At 45.4% G+C, this 24678-nt stretch overlaps 1 protein-coding gene across 4 annotated transcripts in view; it reads right to left on the reverse strand.

The window, feature by feature from the left end:
- The window catches only part of CCDC50 (coiled-coil domain containing 50), a 44998-nt gene that overhangs the window by 6196 nt on the left and 14124 nt on the right, over positions 1-24678 (reverse strand). For 2 of the 4 annotated variants that reach the window (XM_054205945.1, XM_054205946.1), the window contains exons 2-11: positions 21076-21138; positions 19637-19766; positions 14678-14768; positions 11570-11687; positions 7225-7929; positions 4070-4176; positions 3425-3469; positions 2829-2933; positions 1823-1902; positions 696-793 (exon numbers count right to left, since the gene is read on the reverse strand). In XM_054205945.1, the coding sequence (XP_054061920.1) occupies positions 696-793; positions 1823-1902; positions 2829-2933; positions 3425-3469; positions 4070-4176; positions 7225-7929; positions 11570-11687; positions 14678-14768; positions 19637-19766; positions 21076-21138 (1542 nt within the window). Of the gene's footprint in view, positions 1-695; positions 794-1822; positions 1903-2828; positions 2934-3424; positions 3470-4069; positions 4177-7224; positions 7930-11569; positions 11688-14677; positions 14769-19636; positions 19767-21075; positions 21139-21504; positions 23325-24678 lie in introns of those variants that run through there. The other 2 variants (XM_054205947.1, XM_054205948.1) reach the window with 2 other exon arrangements.

Genomic DNA, 24678 nt, shown 5'->3' on the forward strand with positions numbered 1-24678 from the left:
AATTTTGGGAAGTAAACTGTCCACATTTCAGTCACAAGCAGCGAAGCTGGAAGAAATCTGAGCAACTGAGTCAAACTCCAGCCATCCCTTTCCTCCCCCAGAGACTCTACAGATCACTCAGACAATTGGCATTCGGATTTAAAAAAAAATGGAGAAGGCAACCCTACCCACACTCTTGTGGTTAGGGTCTTGTGCCTAGTGATTTCAGGAAACAAGCCAACAAAGCAGCGTTAAGATGCTACAGGAACAAAACAAGCCTGTTCTCAGAACAAGCTTCTATCTGATCATCCCATTCGCCTGCCAGACAGGTGATACTGTGAGGTTTTGTCTCGTCTTGGATTGCTTGATACTAGTGAGTCATCTAAAATCCATCATGTCATTGTCTTTGTGTTTTTTCTCCTTCATTTGCTGCCTGGATTTACAGTCATTCATCATTAAGAGATCACAGAGGACAGCAGAGAGCAGTTTGACAAACTCAAGGCAAACTCATTCAGCTTCTTAGTCTCTCAGCCTGCAACATGCTCAGCAAGTACAATTTGAACACTGAATAGCATCACCTGCCTGCTAGGACAATAATATCCATTCCTCCTCTCTATTAAAACCCCTCTTTCAAACATCCTGTCCTGCAGGCTGATTATTTGAGGAAAACAGCCCAAAATAACCCAAATGTGGGGCAGCCGTGGACTTGACCCTACCTTTAGGAGAGTGCTCAGGTTTGGGGGTCTGGCGCAAGGGGCTGGGCTGGCTTGTGTAATATCGAGCATGTTCAAAGTCATCGAGGAGAGGCTGTGACCTGCCAAGCACAGAGGAAAAAAAAAAAGTGTTAGGAAAAAACCTCAAAGGTATAACGGTGCAGCAAAAGCAACAGCTCAGCTGCCTGGTCTGTCCCTGTCAGTTTGATGCAAACTGTGTCTGGCCCAGACTTTCTACCTGCAGCCCAGCTCCTCTGACCACAGCCTGTTACTGTGGTAAGAAATGCACAGCATTTACTACTTCTCATAGACTGCTTAATTTAATAATGGTTTCGAGCTGTCAGGAAACACAGAATTTTCATTATGAAGCTTGATGCAAATCTCACTCAAAAGGGCAACATTTTAAAGTGTTTAATGCTTGCCCAGTTTTAACCCCAGAATATTTTACGAATATCTTCCTCAGTCTCCACCAGCACACCTCTTGTTTTTTCTTTTGCAAATTCAACAAGAATTTTTAGGCTCATATCTGGACTGCAAATCAAAGCCAAGACGGTCATATCCAGGGCTCAGTCCCTTATGAAGAGCATCAGGCAAGGGTACTGAGTGTTTTAGAAGCAGCACTGGGCTACAGCACGTTCCCATCAGCTCTGGGATGAGGTACCCCAAAACACAACGTGGTTGAAGAGGGGTGTCCACACACAGCAGCGGGAGCAGCGTACGGGGCTTAACTGGGGAGCAGGAACCCAAGGGAGCAGCTGTGCAAATGCATCAAAATTGCTCCTTCCTGCCCAGAGATGACATTTGGTTTCACATCCCCACAAGCTCTTTAACCCTCTCGATGCTTCTCTGCCATTTAACAAATGTCACTGCACAAGCTCATCAATCTCTGCCAGCACCAGGCACGAAGACCAATATGGACAAATGCCACGAGCGCAGCAAGTGACGCATTTCACCAAACACCTCACGAGGTCTGTGCCCTCCATCTCCTTTCAGTGCTAAAACCTCTGCTCTTTACCAAGCCCCTTGTGGGTTGGTCAGGCTGGTCGCCCCACAACTCCTCCTTAGGACTCAGCTTCTGAGCAGCTCCTCAGCTGCATTTCCCCATTTTTTACTAGCCGGTTCAAGCTCACCTTGAAGACCTGTCGCTTTTGTGTCGCTGAGTATCAGGCCCTTCTCTTGACCTTGAGCGCGTGGACTCGCTTGCATCATGCTGATGGGAAGAAGAGAAAGCAGTTCATCTGCGTGCCTTGCAAGACACCAGCCAGTGTGCAGAGGCTCCCCCAGCTCCATGCAGTCCTTTCGTGCATCAGTTTATACACACAACTAGCTACAGCCAGACACATGCAAACGGCAGTATCACAACTACTTTCCAGCAAATGAAACTCAGCCTTGCTGAGCCAAACTCAATTTTTGCTCTAAATATGAGACAGTGCTGGGGGACCGTCCCGAAGCTGGGATCGAACGCAGTCAGTGTGTAATGACTGTGCACACGGCTGGGCTGAGCACGAGGGACCAGCTGCATGCAGCTGTGCTCCGGCAACCACTCAAACACAGTAAGGAAGCTGAAAACATCAGAGCTACCTCCAACTGGCCCTAAGATTAACACAACACCCCCTTTAGCACCTTACCAGCACAGACCATGAAATCTGTTTCCTATCACCTTCCATTGCACATTGGCTAGCCAAGCCTCTATAGTATTACTCATACAAAAACCTAGGCTTGATACACTCAATACTTTCATTATAGAGTCAATTTTATTATGAAGCAGAGGGATAACTGGAGCAGCTGTGCTGTCCTTGTACCTGCGGTGCACAAACAGAACTGAACCAACTACTGCTTTTATTACTACAGTCAGAATTTCAGCAGAGGAAAGGTCGTGCAGCAGGAGAACTCACAGTGGTTGAGGGAGGCCACAAGGTGCTGTGACATCCAGTGCCCACCTCCAAGACCAGAGCCCAAAGCCAAAGAGCATCTAACCAAGGAGGTGGCTCCAAAAGGCTTGGGAAGCAGCAAGACCCTTTGGATGCAAGAGTCTGCATCATTCCTTCTGTTCTCACCACACACCCTAACCTCCCCCTAGAAATGGGAATAACATTATAGCACTTCATTTGTGGCATCTGCTGAAGCTCGACATACCTTCCAGTCTTGATCATGCCTCCTCCTTTCAAAGGAAGACTTTTCTCTCTCCTTCCCTTTCTTGAAAGCCTTTTTCTCCTCGGCCATCAAGAGTCGGGCAATCTCCTAGAAGGGAAAATACAGATGTTTTTAACTGTTTTTGTGGATTTGAGTTATTTAAACCCTTTCCTATGGACAGCTGCTGAATGGGAAGGGTGCAAAGCCAGGATTTCACCCATCTGTGATCAGAAATCAAGTGACAGAGCAGAATTAAGACTGACTACATGCAGTATGCCTGGCATGCCAGAACTGACAGAGCCTTTCTGCCCTTTATCCCTTTTCTTTCAATGGGGGGGTTCATCTCACAGCATCTCTGATAAGTCTCCCTTGGGGCTCAGTTACAGGATATGCTTACATAGCCATGAACTTCCTTCCTCTGCTATGGTTACAACAGGCAGTGCAACTCCCTGCTTGGCCAGCCTGAACATATACATGAAAATCAGCTAGTAGCAAACCCCACTGGAGCCCTGAGCTTCCCCTCCAAGGAGGGAAATGAACACCCAGAGGGTCAGAGGGGACAAGGGGGTGTAGCTGCAAACATTTGAGTTCTTGCTCACCTCATCCTGGGCTACTTGAGCTGCCTTCTGATCTTCCTCATTAGCCTGGGAAAAAAAAAAAGGGGGGAGGAGGAGGGGAGAAAAAACAGAAACAAAAGAGACAAAAGAGTAACACTTCTGAATTATTCATACCCGTTAACCTACTGAGCAAGGCAGGAGGTGCCCATACCAATATGCTACCATCCTCTCCAAATACACTTAGCTAGCTCAATACTTCAACTCACAACACGGCACCAAACTGTCATTTCAGCTTATCAGCTGATTTTTGCCCTCACCTATCTGCCAGGCCACACCACAAAGCATTGCCCATCATGCTGCCTTCTCTCTCAAAGATGGGCACTGGCCTGTCTCACTTCTGAGCTGACCACACTTACTACAGGCTATCTTTACCTGCCTGGAAGTGTTTATTTAATATCACTCTGCTTTGAAAACTTAATTTTTGGGTGTTTATTTCAGGAAATAGGGCTCTGCTGGCTGGATGCCAGCTGTCACTCCATACGTGTGTATATGGGAGACAAAGGTAACTATCAGAATGCGCAATAGCAAGACCTTAGGTCTCAGTCACTATCACATATAGAAGCTTTGCTAATTGAAGTTGTCATTGCTAGCTACCTTTGAGTTGACTAATGCACCCTCTCCACTTACCAGGAGCTCTTCCTCCTGCAGCTTCCGAGCAATCTCTGCATCAGACAACTCCTGTTCCCTCTGGGGTGTGTCATACATGGCTTGCTGCGTCCCTCTCAACTTAGTGCCTACGGAATTGAGAGAAAACAATCAACTCATCCATTGTCCAAATGCTCTGGGTAAGGAAATCCCCACCATCTCCTCTGCAAAAGCCCCACTCAAGGTGAGCAGACCATAACAGCGTACCTGCCACACAGCTGGTTTGAGAGTACCTTTAGCCAAGGTGCAGCACGCACCTTAGGGTTGTTTTGCTATGCCTATAGAAATATCTGATACACCATGCCTTATATGACAAATGCAACTATATGGCCAAAGAGGCCATGTCCCTTGAAGTAGTCTTTGCTGACACAGTGGTGCTAGCAAAAGAATCATAATTTTTCACTCTGCATTGATAGAGACACACTGGCAAAATTGGGCAGCAGAGAGCAGTCCAATGTCTTTTAGGAGTGCAGCAGTCTGTGAACACTGCTGGGGCAGCACAGGCTGCAAAAGTTGCCTGGGACAGACTTACATGATGTTTCAGACAATTTCTTCCTAGGGCTGAACCATGAATTTTACAATGAGAAAACAGCCAAGTAAACATTTCTGAAGTTCATATAAGGTTCAGTTCTTGTTTTGAGTTTAGTTTTATTTGTTTGTTCATTTTAAAATTAAACCATCTCCAAGTGATTTAAAATGTTGCATTTTGAAAGTCTCTCCACAGTCTATTTGCACCAGGCCATCAAAGGAATCTCACTGTATCCCCGTTATAAAATGCATGACTTCACTCACATACAATGAATGCCTTCTCCTTCCATCTGCAGTCTGAACTGTATTGTTCAGACACCTCAAACTTCAAAAGGAGCTTTCTGCTTTATGTACGAAGTACACAAATATTCCAGATGTCCGTCTGTCTTCCACCCCAAGTGGAGAAAATAAGTTTCACTCGAAACTTTCATGCCTCCAGCTACACCATTTACACATTTATTATAAATACCTGTTACAGCTTACAGGGCCAGAGAGCAGTTTCCCTCCCATCAGGTAAGATCAAAGGGGGAAAAAAAAAAAAGGAAGTAACCAACTAACCTCAAAAAAAACTTTCTGTGCATTTATTGACAAACTCCCATCACTCTCCACCAAGCATCCTGAAGACTTCAAACTGCATCAGGCCAGAGAACTCATGTGTCAACACAGAATAAAACTGTGTAATAAGAAACCACCTTGTCTTCAGGTATTATAGGAGGTGTGGGGTTTTTTTTGCTTTTTGTTTTGAGTCAACTGATCAACAATCTTAAGCAATTAACACCCCTCTTACAAATTATCTTAGCATAAAAAGAGAAAACTTCAGCTCTGGCATGTTATGGTTAAATGTATGTCCTGGCCTTTCCCTGCACTGTGTGATCAATCCAGGCTGTGAAGAGCTGCAGTCTCCAGCCAGCACAGAAACGCTGGCAAAAAGCACCAGTTTGGTCAGAGTTAAATTATTCAGAGTGCTTCTAAGGCCATGGCAAACACAGTTTTATCATGCTGGAATGAACAACAGTGTGGTCGACAGGCTCCTGTACGCCATTGACTCTATGAAGAAAAAAAGTGAATTTCCAGGAATTGTTTGCTGGCCAGCCCGAGGCTGAGCTTTCTTCACATACTGATCAGTGCCAGGCTTCATTTGCTCAGAAGACAACAATAAACTTTACTTCCACGTCACTTCTGCCCACGCTCAGGGGAGCACAAAGCCCACCATGACCACGGCCCACAGGAAGAGGATGTGAGCTTCTGGCTATTTTGATTCAATGGGATGGGAGTCACTCAGGTCCACACTGTATTAGGGCAAATCACAACCTAGCAATTATATAAAGACCTGATTAACACCTTCCACTTCCCCAGATAAAACCTTTGCACCATGAAGGCAAAGAATACCTCTCCCAACATCTCCAGAGACAGACACGCATTATCATCCCCACCTTATCCAAGTGAAAACCAGTTAGATGGCTTAAAGCAGGAGTTTCCCATGCTGTGACAGACATAGATCCAAGTCTCTGAACTCCTAGTTTCATAGAATCACAGAATGGTTTGGGTTGGAAGGGACCGTAAAGATCACCTGGTTCCAACCCCCTGCCGTGGGCCGGGACACCTCCCACTAGACCAGGCTGCTCAAAGCCCCATCCAGCCTGGCCTTGAACACTTCCAGGGATGGGGCAGCCACAGCTTCTCTGGGCAACCTGTGACAATGTCTCACCACCCTCACAGTAAAGAATTTCTTCCTAGTATCTAATCTAAATCTACCTTCTTTCAGTTTAAAACCATTACCCTTCCTCCTATTGCTACACTCCCTGATAAAGGGTCCCTCCCCATCTTTCCTGTAGGCCCCCTTTAAATACTGGAAGGGGCTATAAGGTCTTCCTGGAGCCTTCTCCTCACTAAGAGATATGTCACCCCCACCCCCAGTGTGGTTTTAAAAGCAGAAAGATGGATCTGGATCTTTACCACACAGGTAACCATTTCCTAGAAAAATCCACTTGTACAGAATTTGACAAGAACCCCATCTTACAAACAGAGCCCCGTCAGACACCTAGTGACACTACTGAATTTTACCCAAAGTGAATTGATTATGCTGCCAGCAGGCTTTTCAGTAAAAGCAAATGGAAATTGCTGGCTTGCTAATGCTTAAGCAAACTGTCCTCACTTACAGCCCTACATCCCAAATCAACGAAATACAAATGTAATCCTAACATTTAGGTTTTTTGTTAGGTTTCCTTTTTTTCTCCTGTGCAAGGAGACCACAGCACAAAATATATCATGAAAATTACAGCTGGCTGTTGTTTGTTTGATTGGGGGTTTTCTGTGTTTTATTTCTTAAACACAGGATACCAAGAGCACTATTTCCAACAATACCTGCTTACTCATCCTCTCTGATGCCATGCAACATGTCAGAAAATAAACAGAGCAAGAACATTAATGGGTAAGAAGAATCTCACTAAATAAGGGAGAAACTTGGCCAGGATTCACCGTGTACACATTGCAGGTGAATATTGGAGATAAGCATCTTCAAAGAAAACAAGGCAGATTTCAGACACCAGGATGGGGCACACAAAGGTCCATCCCCACACGTACATATGCCTTCCCCATCACTTGGTTACCTGAGTATCGCTGGCAGTCTCCAACCTTCCCCTGGGTCACAGCGTGTGGGGAGGAGGAACATCTCCTGTGTCCTGCCCTTTTGCAGTCTCTCTCCTCACCCCTCTTATGATCACCTCTAGATTCAGCATCATGGAGCTTCTCGTCATGCACTGTCCCATGTGACGAGTGGCCCCGATGATGAGATTTGTGTTTTTCAGGGCGCACCACCTGGTTGCCACCCTGATGCCAGGTCTCCTGCTCAGCCTCCAGTTCCACATCAAGAAGAGGAAGGTGCCTTTCTCTGTCTTGCCTTGTTGGCTTTCTGCTGTGCCGTGGCTGGTCTGTGAGTCCATGCTCTGACTCCAGGTCAAGACTGAGAGGTCTCCAATCCTTCTCCCTGCCAGGTGCTCTCCTCTCCCGTGGCTCCCAGCTATTGCTGTGGTCACGGGCACCGCGCTCAGCCTCTCTTTCCAGGTCAAGGCTTGGAGGTCTCCTGGACCTTCCCTGGCTGGCTGATTTCCACTCCTGCTGATGGCCATTGCCAGCCTCGCTTGGTTGAGGAGACCTCCGACGATGCTCCAAGGGGGAATGCCTGTGTTTGGAGGTGCCGTTGGACAAGGGTGAGGGCGCTTCTTGGTGCTCTCTCCGCCGGTGCATGCGCCTGTCACCACTGGGTGCCCTGCGAGGCTCAGAAACCTGCTGTCTGGGGTCACCCCAGGGGTGCTCTGAGCAACACGGGGACAAACGAGGAGCGGGTTAGTGGTGCGGGGGTTAATGGTGGTTCAGTGAGGTCAGACTCACAGCATGCAGATGAGGGAGCTTGAGGCAAGGAGAAGTTGAAAATGCAGGCAAAGCGTGGCAGGATCAGAAGGAAAAATAACAGGGAACAGAGTGAAATGGCAGCCTGGCTACCAGCAGCGCAGCATGGGAGGCAACAGGGAGCAGAAAGCACTGGTCCAGCCAAAAAGTGTGTCTGAGCACCTCCTAAGACAAGGACAAGCCACTATGGAGATGGAGGGCTTTTAATGATGCCATTGGGGCTGAAAAACAGCCAGCAGAGCAGCTCATCTCCCGGTGACGTGTCACTGCTGCAGAATACTGAAAGCACCAGAGAAAGGGTTGCAAAGGAGGGCACATGATGCAGGTGAGGCTGGGAGGCAAAGGGGTGGGGGTGGGAGGCCTAAGGTCACGAGGGGCCAAGCAGAGGATCAAGTTGGATCCTGGTTTACGAGCACCGGTACCTTGCCCTGGCTTTGGGCACAAGGTTTTTCATCAGAAAACAGCCTTACCTATAGAGGGCAAAGACCCGCATAAAGCAGAAGAGAGAGTCAAGTGGGATGGGATTATTTAATTATTTTTTTTTTAAAAAAAAAAAAGCAAGAACAAGATGATGGATGGCTGCAGCATCCAAACATCTTCCACCACAGACTGTCAGGTTTCTCTTGCAGATCCAGAAGTTTCAGGGCCCAGACTTATTCATTGCCTAAATAAAAGTTTAGGCTCTGACTGCAGAGAGGGCTACAGGAAATTTAAGAGCAGGAGAAGACTTCACAAAGCCCAGGCTCCTGACCTCAGCAATGTAGCTGTAAAAGCTGCTTACTCGGCAGCTTGGCGAGTTGTTTCCTCCGTGCTTTCCAGAAAGCAGGTGGAAATTTTCTTTGCTTTTAATTTCAGCAATAAACCTGACACAGCTATGAGGATGCAGCAGTCTGCCTACAATCTGCCGATAGACTTATTTTCCAATCAACCTATTTGCTAAGGAAAATCATTGCACTGAGTAAACTGTTATCTCTACAACAGCTTTTCAGAATGAAGGCGTATTTCTGAAGAAAAAAAAAAATTTCCTTGAAGCAGAAGCTGATTTGAACTAAAACTATACAAAAAAAAAAAGCCAGCAGTGTAAGACTTTCCTTCTCCACTGCCGAGTTCTTTTACAGTATCTAATAATATTTAAAATAGATTTCACTGCACACAAACTGCATTCTGTTTTAATAAATAGCTCTGACTTCCTTACAATCATCTAGATTTCAGGGGGGAAACAATGAAAAACACACCAAAACTGAATGTTCCCTGCAAGTCATTCTATTCAGAAAAAACTTTTTCAGAGCCAGCAAAAACACAGCCTACAGAAAAATCTACCTTGAAAACAAATCTATGTGACTTTTATCCAGAACAGGTACGTTTTTAAAAATCCAAGAACTGTAAGAGCAACCACAGCAGTTCTTGTTAATTGGTGGGTTTTTCCATTCAGTTTTAGACCGTTCACATGACTTACAGAAAACAAATGTTCCGTGAAACAATCTATGTGACTTACTGAACAACGGAGACCAGAGCCCGAAAGCAAGAGTCAATTTTTGAACTATAACAAGGGTCTAAAAATTAGTTCAATTTTCTTATCAAGGAAAGCTCAATAGATACAGCAGCAGAGAGCAGGAGATTAAGCATGAGATCAAGAAAGAGTAAAGCGTGGCTGTGCTGGGACAGGATTGGCGCAGGTAATGCAGTCATGCCAGACAGCCCGAGCAGAAGATTTGGTTTTGGAGTATTTCAGGGCGACTAACTCCTCAGCAGGCACCGATTCCTGCAGCAATTTCTGCAGGGGCTGTGTAAACACTCTTTAGGTCCTGGAGTTACTCTCTCAAGCAGCAAGTAACTGAGTGAATACAGAAATGTTTTTCATGGCACAGACACTTCTGGAAGGAAGTTTTTTCATGTTTATTTTTCCACTTTTTAAGAGCTCAGATTGCTCTGGAGCAATAGCCCTAATCCACACTCCTCCTGAATGTGGATAAGTTTTTATTCAGTCTCAAGACAGACTAAAACCCAAACAAAGCAGGGCTTTTTCTCTTAAAGTTCACAAGTAATGAGGACGATGCAAAATGAAGATGCTAAAGCCTAATCAAATGGCACCCAAGTATTTAAGAGATTCCAGATCAATGGACTAGATGATCCAGGCATCATAATCCACTCCAGTTCTTTCTAGTTTTTAAAGAATGAGGATGAAGAGCAGCACTATGAATGGTCAGGCAAAACACCTTCCACCTCACCTCCAAGACTACAGATTCTTGCAGAAAGAAAAGTCAGATCCACAAGACATCCTGCTCTCCAAATCCACACCACAGTCTCAGTTCAGAGAGTCACAGGCTTCTGTCAGCTGATTTCTATTATAGAAATCCACCTGTCCTACCATCTCTGCATGACAACACTATTACCCTATATTGTAGTTTTTCAGGGACTTGTCCCATTTAATTCTGAAAAACTGAAGTATCGGTTGGCCATAAGACTCCAAGACCAAAGTCTTTCCCAGGTCTGTACACGTAGCAAGACTTGTGGTCATGAAGTTTCCACTTGGTTACTGTTTTGCACTTTGTGTTTTGTGTTTTCTTGGCCGTCCTTGAACTTCCCAATCGAAACTAAAATTCTTTGTGTAAGTTCAAATAAAGACATTTAAAGTCACCAATGCCATTGATGTTACAATGAGAGATAAGAGGTTTGATCTTCATCTTCACAATCTGTTAATTAAAAGCAGCCCGTCTCTTTCTCACATTTTTTTTGAAGAAAGAACACAAGAACCACCACCAATGCACACCAAAGCCATCCCCAGATTGCTCCATAATTAAACACACCCTGATTCTCTCCTCCCAATTTAAAGAAGGTCTGTATTTAATCACAGAAGCCAACCAAGAGAAAGCAACACAGCGCTGTGGGTCACATCTTTTCTACAATGTACAGTCCCAGATGATAATCACAGCAGAAGCATTCTGTGGAGATGACCTTGTTATTCAGTAAGTCATTCAGAGCGGCTGTGCTAATTTTAATGCTTGGATACATACCTGTAAGGAGTTATTTTTGAAAGGCCGTTCTATGAACCAGCATTTATTCCTTTATGCTCGTAGCTGTGCCAGCATAGCATCGCAGACAAGAACACGTAACTGTTTCTTTTCAAATTCAAGCATGGAATTACATCTACTTCTCTCCCCTGGTGTCACACAGAAGTAACTGTGGCTTATCAGTACCATCAGCTACGGTCTTTTCCACAAGCCCTTTCAAAACATGCATGCATGGCTGTGCTTGCACATACACACACCACAGACCCTATCCCTGTCTTTTCGGCCATCTTCTAGATCTTTAATCAAAAATTATAAAATTGCCTACTCCACTTTTTTCTTTTTCTTCTTTTTTTTTTCCCCCGCAAATATTTCCTGATTCTAGAATAAAGTCCGATCCTAACGCTGGAAACTGATGCAATGCTACAGTGCTGAATGCAGGACTGTAGTATAAGGGAAATCTCCTGAACGGAGTTGCCAGATCATCAGGTTCACCTATATGCCATGATCTTGGATCCTTTACCTATCAGACACGCACCTCCATTTTCTGCGTAATAGCTGTCTTCATAGACTGTGTGTCCCTGGGATTCTGTGTAGTGCTTCTTGCGCCTTTTTTCTTCCTGCAGTTCTTTTTGTTGTAGGAGACGGGCAATGTCCTGCAGAGATGGAAGAAAATAGACATTACCTCTCCCCCCAAAAAAATATCTCCAGGTTCTTTTATTCAAATTCTTTATTCAATTATAAAAATCCTGATAGTTTAATTTGTCAGACATGGCAATGACAGGGTTACTCTCAAATTCAACCCCTGGGCTGGATGGGGCTTCCAACTTAGTGGTTGACACAAGGGCCACCGCTGACCTTCCAACCCCGTGGCAGACTCACAGGTTGCCATTTCACCTGCACACAAGCCTGTAAAGCCCTAATGGCCATAGCACAGCAGAAGGGGACTGTGTGTGCAACTTCAGACTTTCAGCAAGGGTTTGGAAGTCACACAAGCGTACACCTGCTCACACGAGTGGGCTGGAAATGCCCCCTGAACTCCACTAGGGAAAGAAAAAAAACAGAGGCAAAGACTGTCTCCAGCTGAAGGCACTTTGGACTGCAAGGAGTTCAACAGAGCAACTATGAACTCGCTTCAAACTAGTGGTAATTTACAGGGACTGTAGGATGCCAGGCAGGGAAATGCATCAATTTGACAGACAAGAGGCTGAAGGAAAAGAAAATCGAAAGGGACGTTAGGAAGAGAGGAGCAGGCACAAGGCAGGAGCGCTGCAGGGACTGCAGCCGTTTATCTTCTGTCGCAGTTTTGGTAGATATGCCATCAAAGACAATAGCACTCCATTTTTCTAATTGGTTTTCCTTCAAGATTGACTAATGGATCAACAAGGCCCAACAACAGCAAACAGCTCCCTGGGGCTCATTTGAGGCCCAGACACTTGCAAGTCAGCGGAGGTATTCTGAAGCTAGAAAGAGAAGCTGGAAGATACCAGCAGGGTATGCTATCCCTTTGGATGCTATATTTAAGCCTCCCTAATCCTCAGGACCTTTATAGAGCCACGCATGTAAAGTGTACATTGCAGACAGGAAAGGCATTACTGAAATGCAAACTAAGAGCCAACACGCTCCAGAGCAAAGCCAGCACTGGAGGACATTGGATAGGTGTTCAAGTACAAACTATTATTTCAGGATTCAGATTGGATTTGCTCAGTAACCAGCTTTGTGGAGGACCTGGGGATACCACAGGATCTTTACCAAAAAGAAAACAAAACACCACCCCAAAAATCCCCACTTCCTTTCTCCTGACAAGGTTAACCTCTTCTAGCAAGTACAGTAAGTCTATAAATATATGGGCTTAAGCACATTATCTCCACGACTGAAACAGCTCAGGACTTGCAAATCCACACAAACCATTTCTTCCAAACTGGACTTGTAAGTAGGCAGGCTTAGCACTTCATTTAAGTGCCCTGCGCACCAGACTGGATCTGCCTCACGCAGAGCTGTGGCACAGCACTGGTAGTCACTACTGATACCAGGGAGCTATCGCGAACGTTGGGCAGCTGCTACACCCTCACGTGTGACAAATACATGACTAGCCCGGCCTGCGGCCAGTACTGGCGTAATACAGAGCAACCTGCAAGTGCTGTGCTGAGAGCTACAGAAGGGGCTCTGATGTTTGTCACTGCCAGCTGATAACTCTCTGGGGCACTGTGCAGCCTCACTCATGCCGCTCAGGCTCTGCATCAGCACAGGAGCCCACCCAAATGAAATAATGCTGGCAGGGACCTTAGAAGGAAAGCAGTATCAATTCAAGCACTCCAGAAAACCCACTGCAAGGAGAGGCAGCAGTGCCACACTCTGGTACTAGCTGCAGCCTAACTCAGTCCACAGCTACATTTCAGCCACACTTGGGAATTTCTCACATACTAGCAGGAAGGGAAAGAGCATTTATGACTTCTCCCCTTTGCTTTGAGCCACATTCATTTGAAGATTGCTCCCGACAGCACAAGATGGTCAGCAGGCAGGTTTGACAGATTGCAGGGATCTGTTGTCAGACTGCTGACATCCCAGCAGCTCTCTACAGAAAGCAGGAAGGAAAGGTGCGATTCCCACAGCCAGCATGAGTTGTACTGCATCCCCTTCACCTTCCCAAAAATAAGATGGTCACATTTATAGCAGAAATCCTTTACTAGTGCTCCTCCCAGCCCCATTACCACAAGCTTCTCTTGTAAGCCCCTCCCTGTCTGCCAGGGCAGCCTTTCAGTACTTGCTTGGACTTAATGGTATAAGAAGAAAATGAAGTCTTGCACAACCAGAGCGACGCACCTGTCAGGTAAGGACAGATTCTTATTTGAGGATCTTCTAGGAAACACAGCCTTGTGTTTAAGCTCTTCTTACAGAGAAAGTGCCACAGGGTGCCTCTTGAGCATCTTTAGACTACTCATACTTCTCAGGGAACTATCTGTAATTGAAAGTGGGGCCACATTCCAGGCTCATACAAGTATTGCTCCATTCTGTGGCTTTCTTGAATGCCCAGTCTGACAGGCTGACACAATAAAGTAATCAACAAGCAAAATCCTTTGAAAGCCATGGACAGACCACACTGCCCACTCGCCAGCAAACAGCAGCGGAGCAATATTTTGCAATAACAAAAGGAATCTGCAAGCAAGAAACTGCATCAGAGTATTCAGGCTGTGAAGATGCAAGAAGATAATGGAGAAGCCAGAGACTGAAGACTGTGCTGAGGGTTCTGCTGAAGTCTTTGCACCAAAGATGAAGAAATCACAACCCAGGCTTCTCACAAACATAGTACTTGTCATCTTGCATTTGAGAAAGCAAGCAGATCTGAAAGTGCATAAACAATTACAACTTCCTACACCAGGGCAATGAACACCTCAACAAGACTCATCTGTTACTTGCCCTCTTCATTAGCAAGGCTACTGGCATCAACAACCCCTGTGACCCTTGAGCATGAGGACTATGACTGTTTTACTCCTGTAACAGGACTCCCCAAAATCTCTGTGCATACCGAGACCTGTGAGGGGACTGACACCATGCAAGCCAACTCCTGTGGCTAAGGACTGAGAAATTCCTGCACTCAAAGGGCTGCTACAAATAGCCCTGCCATCCCTGCAGCTTTAAAGGTTACCTCGTCTTTCTCCTCTTGCCTGCGGCGCTGCTCTGCTTCAAATACCAGCTTCACTTGGATTTCCTGAGCGATCTCGCAGTCCTGTCGTTCTCTAGAAGGCAAGGAGACAAGGATTATAGGCAGCTAAAGTCACAGGCATCAGTCAGCCTGCAGAAAGGGATAAAAGGGCTCAAGAACCCATCTGATGTACACAGAAGAATTATTACTCAGTATTAGTGCAGAGCCTATGAAGCCTCACCAGGGACCAAGACTTCCTGTACTTACTGCTAGCCAAATTTAGAAAATAGGTCCCCAAACGTTCAGAATCAGAGAATAAAGCAAGAGAAAACAGATTCATAGTCAGTTTACTAAGAAAGGAGGTAGGTACCACAAGATTGGACAGGCCAACGTAGTACATAGGAGTCTCTGCAAACAGTCCAATTCTGCCAAGGAATTGTTGTACATGTGGTGCCAAAGGAGGCGCTTAGGGGTCCAGTTAATGCAGGCATTTCTGAAAAGTGATTTTCACATGAAAGCCAAGAAGGAGAAAGTGCAGAAATGCTGATAGCAAAATGCAGTAAGTAGGCCAAGCAGAGGCTGGAGGTGGCAGTTCAGCAATGAATGAGAAATGCTGCTGAGGTGGGACAAGACAAAAAAGCAGAATCAGTGCCAAGATGCAAGAGAGCGACATGCGTCAAAACAAGGGGCGAGAAGCCATCATCACAATGCCAACGCGAATGCGGTAACGACACAAGATTGCATTAACTGGGGACAGAGAGATACCAGAGTAACTGAGACACGAAATGAGAGTTTCGTCTGTGCAGACAGACAGGGAAGGCTGTATTTCAGGGACGTCATACTGAAAGCATCTGCAAGAATTCTGCCATACCCAGTGTTGTGCTCTGATGCCCAGCAAACAGGCTGGAACGATGGCCAGGGGTTCCTTAGGGCAGCCCAGAAAAGGGCTGGGGGATTTGTGAAAAAAGATTAAGAGCTCTCTATTTGAGTGCTGTTGAAATTGAGCCAAAGATTAGCTCTGAACAGGTCAGAAAAATCAATCTGAGCTATCTTTGCAATTGAGCCTACTGAAAGGCAAGGCACAGAAGGAGATGAGAATGGGAACAGCAACAGGCAGAGCTTGCTTTATTAGAATCCAATCTTTTGAAGAATATGCTGGCAATGATCAGATAGGTGATGGGAGGACTACCAAGAGCGTTATTACAGAAGTCAAGCAAATATTTCAAGAGAAGCAGGTTCAGCTGTGTCAAAGTTGTGATATGTGGGCTGGAGCAACTAGTTCTAGGCTTGAGCAAGGATCAGGGCATAAATAACCTAGCGAACTTGGAGGCAAAGGACTGGAAGAGGATCTAGGATGTGAGTGGAGGAAATTAAAACAGTAAATGCAGACAAGCACTTTTGGTAGCAAAACAGAGAACAGTGGCACGGCCAGAGCAGTCAGTGGCACCACACAGCCTGCTTTTTTAGGAAGTGAAGAAGAATGAGAGAAGAGGAAAGAGTGGATATGTGGCTTAGGGTGGGGAAGAAGGACACTGCAACAAGAAGAGGACTTAGAGGACAAATGCCACCAAGAAACAACTAATCTGTTATAGGGAATGAAAAGGAACATGCAGGAGGAGGGAAAATAAGCTTCTTTATTTCTGTCAACTGCTCCTTGGAAGCAGACATGCAATTGGGTATTGCATGTTATTTATATCCCCCACCCCAAACACACATGAACCCCAAGTCATTGGCACAACATGACATTTCCTTCCCTTTCCCAGACCACCATACTTGCAAACACTTGTGCGTATCCCTAAACTGACCCACATCTAGAGACACCCTGGCAGGCACTCATGTATTTCAGTGTTGGTAGGGCGGGAGTTATCAATAGGTCAAACATCTTCAGACATCAGTTTCTTTCATCCAGGTAATAAAACCTGGCATTTTTTTGTGTGTTCCTGTGTGCGTTTCACTTGACTCCAAGGAGAGATCTGTTCAAAGACACACGAACTCACACAGCAGCAAATCTAGTTCTTGAACCTGGCAAATAAAATTGGACCATGGCAAACATGGTACCAGGAGGGAACCAGAGTCCCCAGCAAAACCACAGCTGAATGTGCAAATCCTGGGGAGCAGGCTGTCAGTGGGCTTAAGACAGTGGATCCCTTATGACCCCAGTCTCAGAAGACATGAGTCCAGGTAGAAAATAAGTTAGAAAGGTCAGACATATCAAGGCATTGCACGTCTCCGGTTCCCCCAGCACTTGTGAACTGAGCTAAGGTGCCAAGTTCACCAGCACCAACTGACTTGCTAAATGCTTAAAATACATCTTATCGCAGACAAACAGGAGACTGAAAGACGATTAGCTGTTTCTGAGCCAAGGCAACAAGGTCATTGGCTTCCCATTCACAGCAAAGAACAGTAGAAGTAATGCAAAAGACGCAGCATTTTCTTGTTCCTGATGACACACATCTTGGAATACACCGTATCAATCTCTAAGAACCACTGAACAGCAACAGAGAATTAGATGTTCTGTTTTATTGCTCAGTGGTAATTAAATGCTGAGACTTTATTAGTTACTTAACATAAGCTGGTGTTACAGCTTGACTGATCATAAGAAAACAGGTTAAAGAAATTTGACGGCTCTTCTTGCCCTTCGTTTTCTTTAATCTAAGTTCAAGCGCCCATCAGTTCCCAGAAATCAGCCAGAGCAACATACACCTCATCATCCCCAAATATCACGCCAAAGAATCCTTCAATCCTGGGCAGCCAGGAGTGTCAAGAGTGTCAGGGAAACTCTACAACAGTTTATGAAAAAGAGGGGGTGGGGGGGAAAAAGTCAGTGTGATCAGAAAGCTCCCATTCACACTGGCTGTAGCAACTAATTGTTGCCAGATGAGGGGAGGAAAAATAAAAAAAAAAAAAGGGTTTAAGGGAATCATTCAAAGGAACTGCTCACATTAGTGTAAAAGAACCACCACAGCACTGGGAGCAAAATGAGGAAAGAGCATATTTTCACAGTATTTCCAACAGTTATTTTAGCAACCTTGCTACTATGCTTAGCAGTGTGCAAGCTGCTCAGCTAGATGTGAGAGATGCTTTTAAAGAAGCAAGAAAATAAGGTTTGATGCTTCCCCGAATTCTTAAGAAGAGAAGTTACTTCTATTCTCTCATTTATCATCAGAAAGCCTGAGAGAATCTAGGATTCGAAAGACAGAGGAAATTGCATAAATTTGAAGAGCTTTTTTACATTCCCTGTTTCTAAAGAGCACTCAGTTCTGCCCCTTTACTCCTCCCGTCACCTTGCGGTGTCAAAATGTCCTAAACCATACAGAAAGCAGTAACAGGGAGGATAATTTTGTTGCCAGAACACGCTGATCTTGCACAAGGAAGAGACAATGGGAACGTACAAGGAATTAAGGAAGAAAAAGATCAAATTACAAAAGGATGCCTCCAACTTTTTTTTTTTTTTACTATTCTTGCAGAAGAGCTCAAGCTTTCAGGAGCAGAACTGCTGCTGACACAACATTTTGCATCAGCAGTTCTGCCTGCAACTTGGCTCACAAAGTTTGTAAATCCCATTTTACACAGTCCTACAACAAGGAAGTTGTTTGCAGTTCCCAGCAAGTAACAATCTCTGCCATACAAAATTAATTTTTATGTTGTCATTTACATACTTACATCTCTAATTGGTAATGAAGACAAAACTATTGAAAGAAAGCACAGACTTGAGAGATACACATGTATCTTCCTAGTGCCGCCTGAGTATGCTGGGAACATCGAAAACAGCAGATGATTTGTCACACCCCAGCTTCTAATCTTTTATGAGCATCTCCTTTGAAGCCAGTCCTATAACTCACATCTGCAACACAGAGCTCTTCTACTCCATCGCTGTCTCTGCTGGATGAGCCACCCAAGGTCTGTGATCCACCACCAACTGTACCTGGTGGGTGGCATCACGGAGCAAGAGGCAAGCTGGGAGGCAGCGTAGACGCTGGGAGGTGCACTCTGCCCTGCAGACCCTGCATTTGTAGGGAGCCCCATTCGAAAGCAAGCTCCTGTCTCTCATCATTGGGATCCGACTGAGCCCTCTCACACAACCCTTTTGTTACATCTCATACATTGCAAGGGACTAAGTGTGTGCGTTTCAGGGGAGGAAGCACCAGTCTCAACTCTAGATTGGAAAGGCCGGTTTGGTGTGCCCTGCCCTGCCATGTTTCATTTCTACACCAGCTCCACAGCCTAAGAGCCATGGCACACAGAAAGCCAAATCACAGCCCACGGGGTTAGATCTAGTGTGTGGGGCCTGAGCAAACCTGCAGACCAAACTGGATCAGTCATTAAACATCCTCCCACAGCTGCTGCAGAACTGACTGCAAGAGAAGACCTGTCCTCCAACACCCATCTCCACCAAGTGACCCTGGGGCAGCAGCTCCTCTTCCCAGGTCACTTCACACTGGAGTATCTGCAAACGCAAAAGCAAGGGCTTTCAGCTGTTTGGTGCAGCAGGACACGAAAAAGCATCGCACCCAGCTCCTTAAAAGCACTCATCAGGCACAATGTAAACACGCTGATATCTGCAATTGCCACAAGAGAATTCACTGTAACACTGTGTATTTCGTTGGTGTGATTTCTTCTTTTTCAGATTTTAGCCAGGAACAAGGTTAATGCAAGTAGCCAAGTTACCTCACTTTGCCAACAGGCAGCAGAACAGGAAGGCTCCTTCCCATGGTCAGGCAACAAAATCTAAGCCAGGATGGGCCCCAGGACCACCTACTCGCACCCTGTTCTCATTGCTCCATGCCAGAGCCCAGTATCAATACTTCTATTGCAACAGATAGCCAAAGGTAAAAGGAAACAACAGCAAAAGGCTGATCAACCGGAACCCCACGTACTGTCAGTCAACTCAAACCAAAGCAGCCAATTTCAGTGCTCTGACCAAATGGGACTAGCATTTCAACAGCTCCATCCCAAACTCACAAGTCTTTTCGGTGTTTCTGGATTTGAGCCCGTGCTTTCAGATCTTCCTCTTCTTGCAGTTGCTTGGCCACTCGCAAGTCATGTTGCACCAGACGATTACGCTGAACATTTGTTGCCAAGTGATGCTCAACTGGAAATAAACAGAGACAAGAACCTCAAGTCAGCCTGCAGAACTTCACGGTGTAAACAAGACAAACCAAGTGTGAGGGACATTCCGGGCCAGAAAGGAAGACAGCTCTTGGCAGGGAAAAAAAATCATGTATTATCTCTAAAGGTGGGGAAGTCCTGAACTGAATTCCGCTAGCAGCTTGAGATTGCCTCATTTCAACACTGAGGGGGCTGTATATGTACATCTGTTACCAAAACAAGATCTGCATATCTTAATCGCATCCAGATTTATAGGGAATGCTTTTTAGGCTTTGAATTTCATTGTTTGGCCACAGGAAATTACCCTAGATTAATAAAGGGCTGGAAGGGACCAACAGAGACCAGTGAGGATGAGCTGAACCTAAACCACTTCTGATGGACACTTCCCTAATCTGTTCTCAAGAACCTCCAGAAGAGGAAACTTCTCTCGCTCTCAACATAATTGGTTCCAGAATCTCACTACCTTTATATTTAGCAACTGAATACTACAGTGAGTCCTTTACCATACATGGATGCTGTCTGCAAGAAAAGATGGCTACATGAGCTGCAGCTGAGAGCCAGCTTTAATTCAATGGTCTCAGGTTCCAGCAGCAAGGGCACAACTTCAGCACGAGCTGCACGTTTGGCAGAGTATTAGCACCTAGTACTGGTAGATACCAATGGTCTTGGCACCCAGCAAAGCAGATTAGAGGCGCCACCACACCTGAAACTGCAATGCAAACATACCCCAAGTAGCAGATAAGCATGTAAAAAAAAATTAAAACAAAAAAAAACCCCAACAGTCATTTTGAAGTTCCTAGCTGTACTTTTTTTCTCCTTTTCAAACCCTTGTAGTGTACAGCTGCCCTACCTCAAAATGTCTTAAAAAGAAACCTCCTTTCAAAAGGCAGGCACTAGCAATTTTGAAATAAGTAAAAGAATTCTGGTTGCACCTCAGGTCAGCCTATAAAACTGGAAGCTTCCAAAATTGCTAGTCATTTCTAAAAACCTTGCACAGCAACAAAACCTCAAGTGCACTCCCACATGCAGTTTTATCATAAATAGCATAAACAACTCTAAAAGAGGCACAAAATTGAAACATGAAATGCATCTATCTCTAGGGCACAAGGTGAGGTGGGGCAGAATGCAGAGCAGTGTTAGAGGACTGTGAAGACAGTAATAATAACCCATATTCCATTAAAAAGAATAAAAAATTAAATAAAAGTAGGGAGAGTTTTTCTCAGCAAAACCAGAACCAGGTATCTGTTGGGACAAAATTGCTTCAGGTTGTTCCAAAGATCATTGCTACTTACTCTCTTGCTCCTGCAAGTTATGGGCCAAGGTATGATCTTCCAGAACAGCAAAGTCTCGACACACTGGACAGGGAAACAGAGCCAAGAGAGTTAGCATTAGGACCAAAAAAGAGATATGGGGGTTGTGGGAGCATAAATACACAGAGAATTCTGACACATTTGCTTTCTATCAGCCAAGGTGTGGCCTTGTGGTTTTCTCCTCCTTTTGCACCTGTGGCTATTTCTACACGGACTCACTTCTTTGTCCCTGTTTGCATAACACACCTTCTCCACTCTCCCCTCCACCTCCACTTTTTTAGTTTAAGAACAGAGCTGCCCACACCATCGCTGGATCAGACCTCGCATACAAAACTGTGTTTCACCCAGATTCGTACCAATGCCCATGCTGTGTGTGTTAAACAAAAACCAAGGTCAAGCATTCGTGCTTACTATGACTCTCTTTGGGAAGTTAAAGACTCCGAGTAGTATTTTCTCCGCACAAAGACATACGCACTGTGACCTCCACAGAGCTGAGCAGACTGAGCTTCACAGCTCTTGCTCCAAGGCATTTCTACTGGCTCAGAGATCATTTTACAGTTGTCTCCTGTAAGCTCCAATGACTTTTTCAAGTGCAGATGCTGGCTATGTACCTAGAACTCAGACACAGGATCAGCCACAGCATTACCAGCAGGGATAAGCACAGCTTCCTAAAAAGACACTGAAAAAAACCTGGAGACAAGCTAAATGAGAAGGGGATGAGCTCCCTCTGGCACCAGTCTGAAGGTGGCAGATTTTTGCCAATGCCTATCACTTTCGCACTTGAACTTTCAAAGGAATGCTCTACCCACACTGTAGAATAACACCAAGGTTTATTTTTAACTTGTTATGATAGGCAGCGGGGCATCAAAACACAAAAGTCACACACATATTGGGACAGGGACCCACAGACACCATCAGGTTCAGTCTTTTGGTGGTAGATACACATCAGCTTCCCCGTGAACCAAGGACAAACTGACCTGTGTCCCCAAACTGCCGTACAGGCTACAGGGCCCCGATCCGTACACCTGCCATACACAGGGTTCACATCTGCTGGAAGAGGAGTTTAAGACAGGGGCACTGCAAAATTAAGACTAGGGAGGTCTGTCACTTGTTTTTCCTGAATGTGACAAGCTAAGCAGCTTAACAGGACCCAAGAGGGGAATCTCTCCCCTTTGAAATGTACGACACAAAGCACAGAACTACAAGGTGCTTTAGAAGCTGCAGAGGGAGGTACAAGCCACTGCTGCTGCACTCCACAGGAGAAACCTTTAGCAGAGCACAGCAACAGCCTAGAAGAGAAAGTGAAAATAACTCCAAATCCCCCAGAATGTACCAAAACTACAAGGGGAATTTATGAAAGTTTCAAAATCAGAGAAAATAAAGCATTTCCACCACCGCAAAGGATGGAAAATACTACAAGGAAAGGAGAAGGCAGCCGCATCTTCCCAAGCCACAGTCACGCAAGCCCTCCCCCTTCTCACATTGACACACATGCTCCGACAGAGAAGCATAAAGATCTGCACTGAGGTATCTTCACAAAATATCTAGAAGAGTTTCTAGTTGTAGTACTAAGAGGTCAGATAAAGGATAAAGCATTTGTGGTATTCAATAGAATTTTTGGTTGACTCTTTCTGCATTGGAGAGTGTTTTACAGATGACAAAAGCTCCTAGAAGCCAGAGCAGCGCTTCAGGGAAGGAGAGTGACATGCAGCAGGGTGGAGATGAGGACAAAGATTACGGTTATACGATCCCATAGTGACTCACTTTAAGCATGTACAATTCTGGACGGTGCAATTAAAGTTTTTTCATGGCTTTTTTTCTTTTTATTGCAACTTCTTTTAAAAAAGGAAGGAGAATACAAAACACTAAGTAGCACTGAAACACTTCCAATGGGTATTTGTGTATAAATAAAGAAATGCTGCCTTCAGCCACAGAACTGGGAAAACCACAGCTGAGCAGCAGGCAGCACTGCTACTCCCAGGTGACATACTCAGGGTGCCTGGTGGTCACGAACACGTGTTTTTATGGGATGGGACATGGGGATCTTGCCCAAAGAGACCTTATTTCTGTGGACTTTAATACTATTCAGCTTTGCAGCATGCTTACAACAAACATCATCTGGCCTGCTGGAAGAGCACCTCCAAGTCAAAGGTTTGACCCCTACTATCAAGTTCAGAGCTAAGCAAAGACATCTTGATACAGAGCCACAACCAGCTTACCCAAGTCTAGGGCTGTGTTTTTACCACCACATATTCAAGAAGCAGGAGTTGCTCCTGACAGTTTAAAAAAAAAAAAAAAAAAAAAAAGGGAAGGGAAGTGTTATTTTCAAACACAATAGGTCTCTGAGCAAGTCCACTGCACAGCTGCCTGAACAGCTGTACTAGCAACACAAGGTAGGCAGCATAGGAGCAAGGATGAACATTTCAGAGCTGTGTATTTTTTTGCATAGAGGTTGCTACTGTAAGAAATGCTTATGAAACTGCATCCCAGCCTTTCTCAACTCATTTCTGAACAGGCTCATACACTGCTCTGATCCCTGTGGAATTCAAGAGCTCTGCCTTATCAGTCATGGTGCTGATGGTGCTGGCAGACCTTTGCTCCTTCCTCCCCGGAGGCACACGTGCAGAGGAGGACTTTAAGTTTTTTTCACTCCATTGTACCCACACCCAGACACGCTTCTCTGTTTGTTGGGGAAAAAACACGTTTACAGAAACACGCCTCGTGTACCGGTGAGAAAGCGGGAAGGCCGTGGTAGAATAGAACACTGCTGCTCTTCTCTTAACAGTCTTGCACCAATCCAAAAAAAGTCTCATCTCCTCTGGTAAGCTTCCTTCCTACAATAGAGCAATGATTGTTTTAACCCTTTTGGATTGATAGGCCACTAGAAACTTTCTAAAGAAAGCATGGACTCAAAATAAAAGGGTCATGTGCATATACTGTTGTGTTGTATAGATGGGCTTGCTTCTTCTAGCTGCTTCTCCAGAGATCTGTTTGAAGTAGTCCATAGATCACTAAGCAAACAAGAAAAAATAAGGAAAACAAAGCAAACTCCTCTGGTACTCACTTTGTATGGGCCACAGCTGAAAGATGCTGGATGACAGAGACATAAAGCAGGGACCAAGGCTCCTGTCTGGGTTGGTCTGGCACTGCAGGACAGGTCTGTGCCACTTGGAGCTCAGTGCCTGGGCCAGGAAGCACACACAGCCCAGGGTACCACAACAGGCTCATGACCCGAAGCAGCCTAGCTCAGATCCAGGGCCACCCCTAACACACCCATGCAGTACCAGACCTGAGGCTGTGCCCAGCTCTGTGCACAGGGACAAAGCAAGTGGGGACAACACTCTGTGACAAGCCACCGAATTGCAGATGCGCATACAGGGGCTAGGTTTTAAAACAGTGATGATTATCACATCAAGATTCAGTACAGAGAGAGGGAAGCTGGATGGTTATTAACGATATGCTGGAAGCTCTGGGCTCCATGGTGCCCGTGTCTCGCAGAGGAGACAGTATGGGGCAGGCTGGTGGGGCACCAGCAAACCTTGGGTTTGCTCACACATTCGGATTCATTCATGCACTGCTGAAGCA

The sequence above is a fragment of the Rissa tridactyla genome, chromosome 6, assembly GCF_028500815.1.
Source record: "Rissa tridactyla isolate bRisTri1 chromosome 6, bRisTri1.patW.cur.20221130, whole genome shotgun sequence".
NCBI classification, from domain to species: domain Eukaryota; kingdom Metazoa; phylum Chordata; class Aves; order Charadriiformes; family Laridae; genus Rissa; species Rissa tridactyla.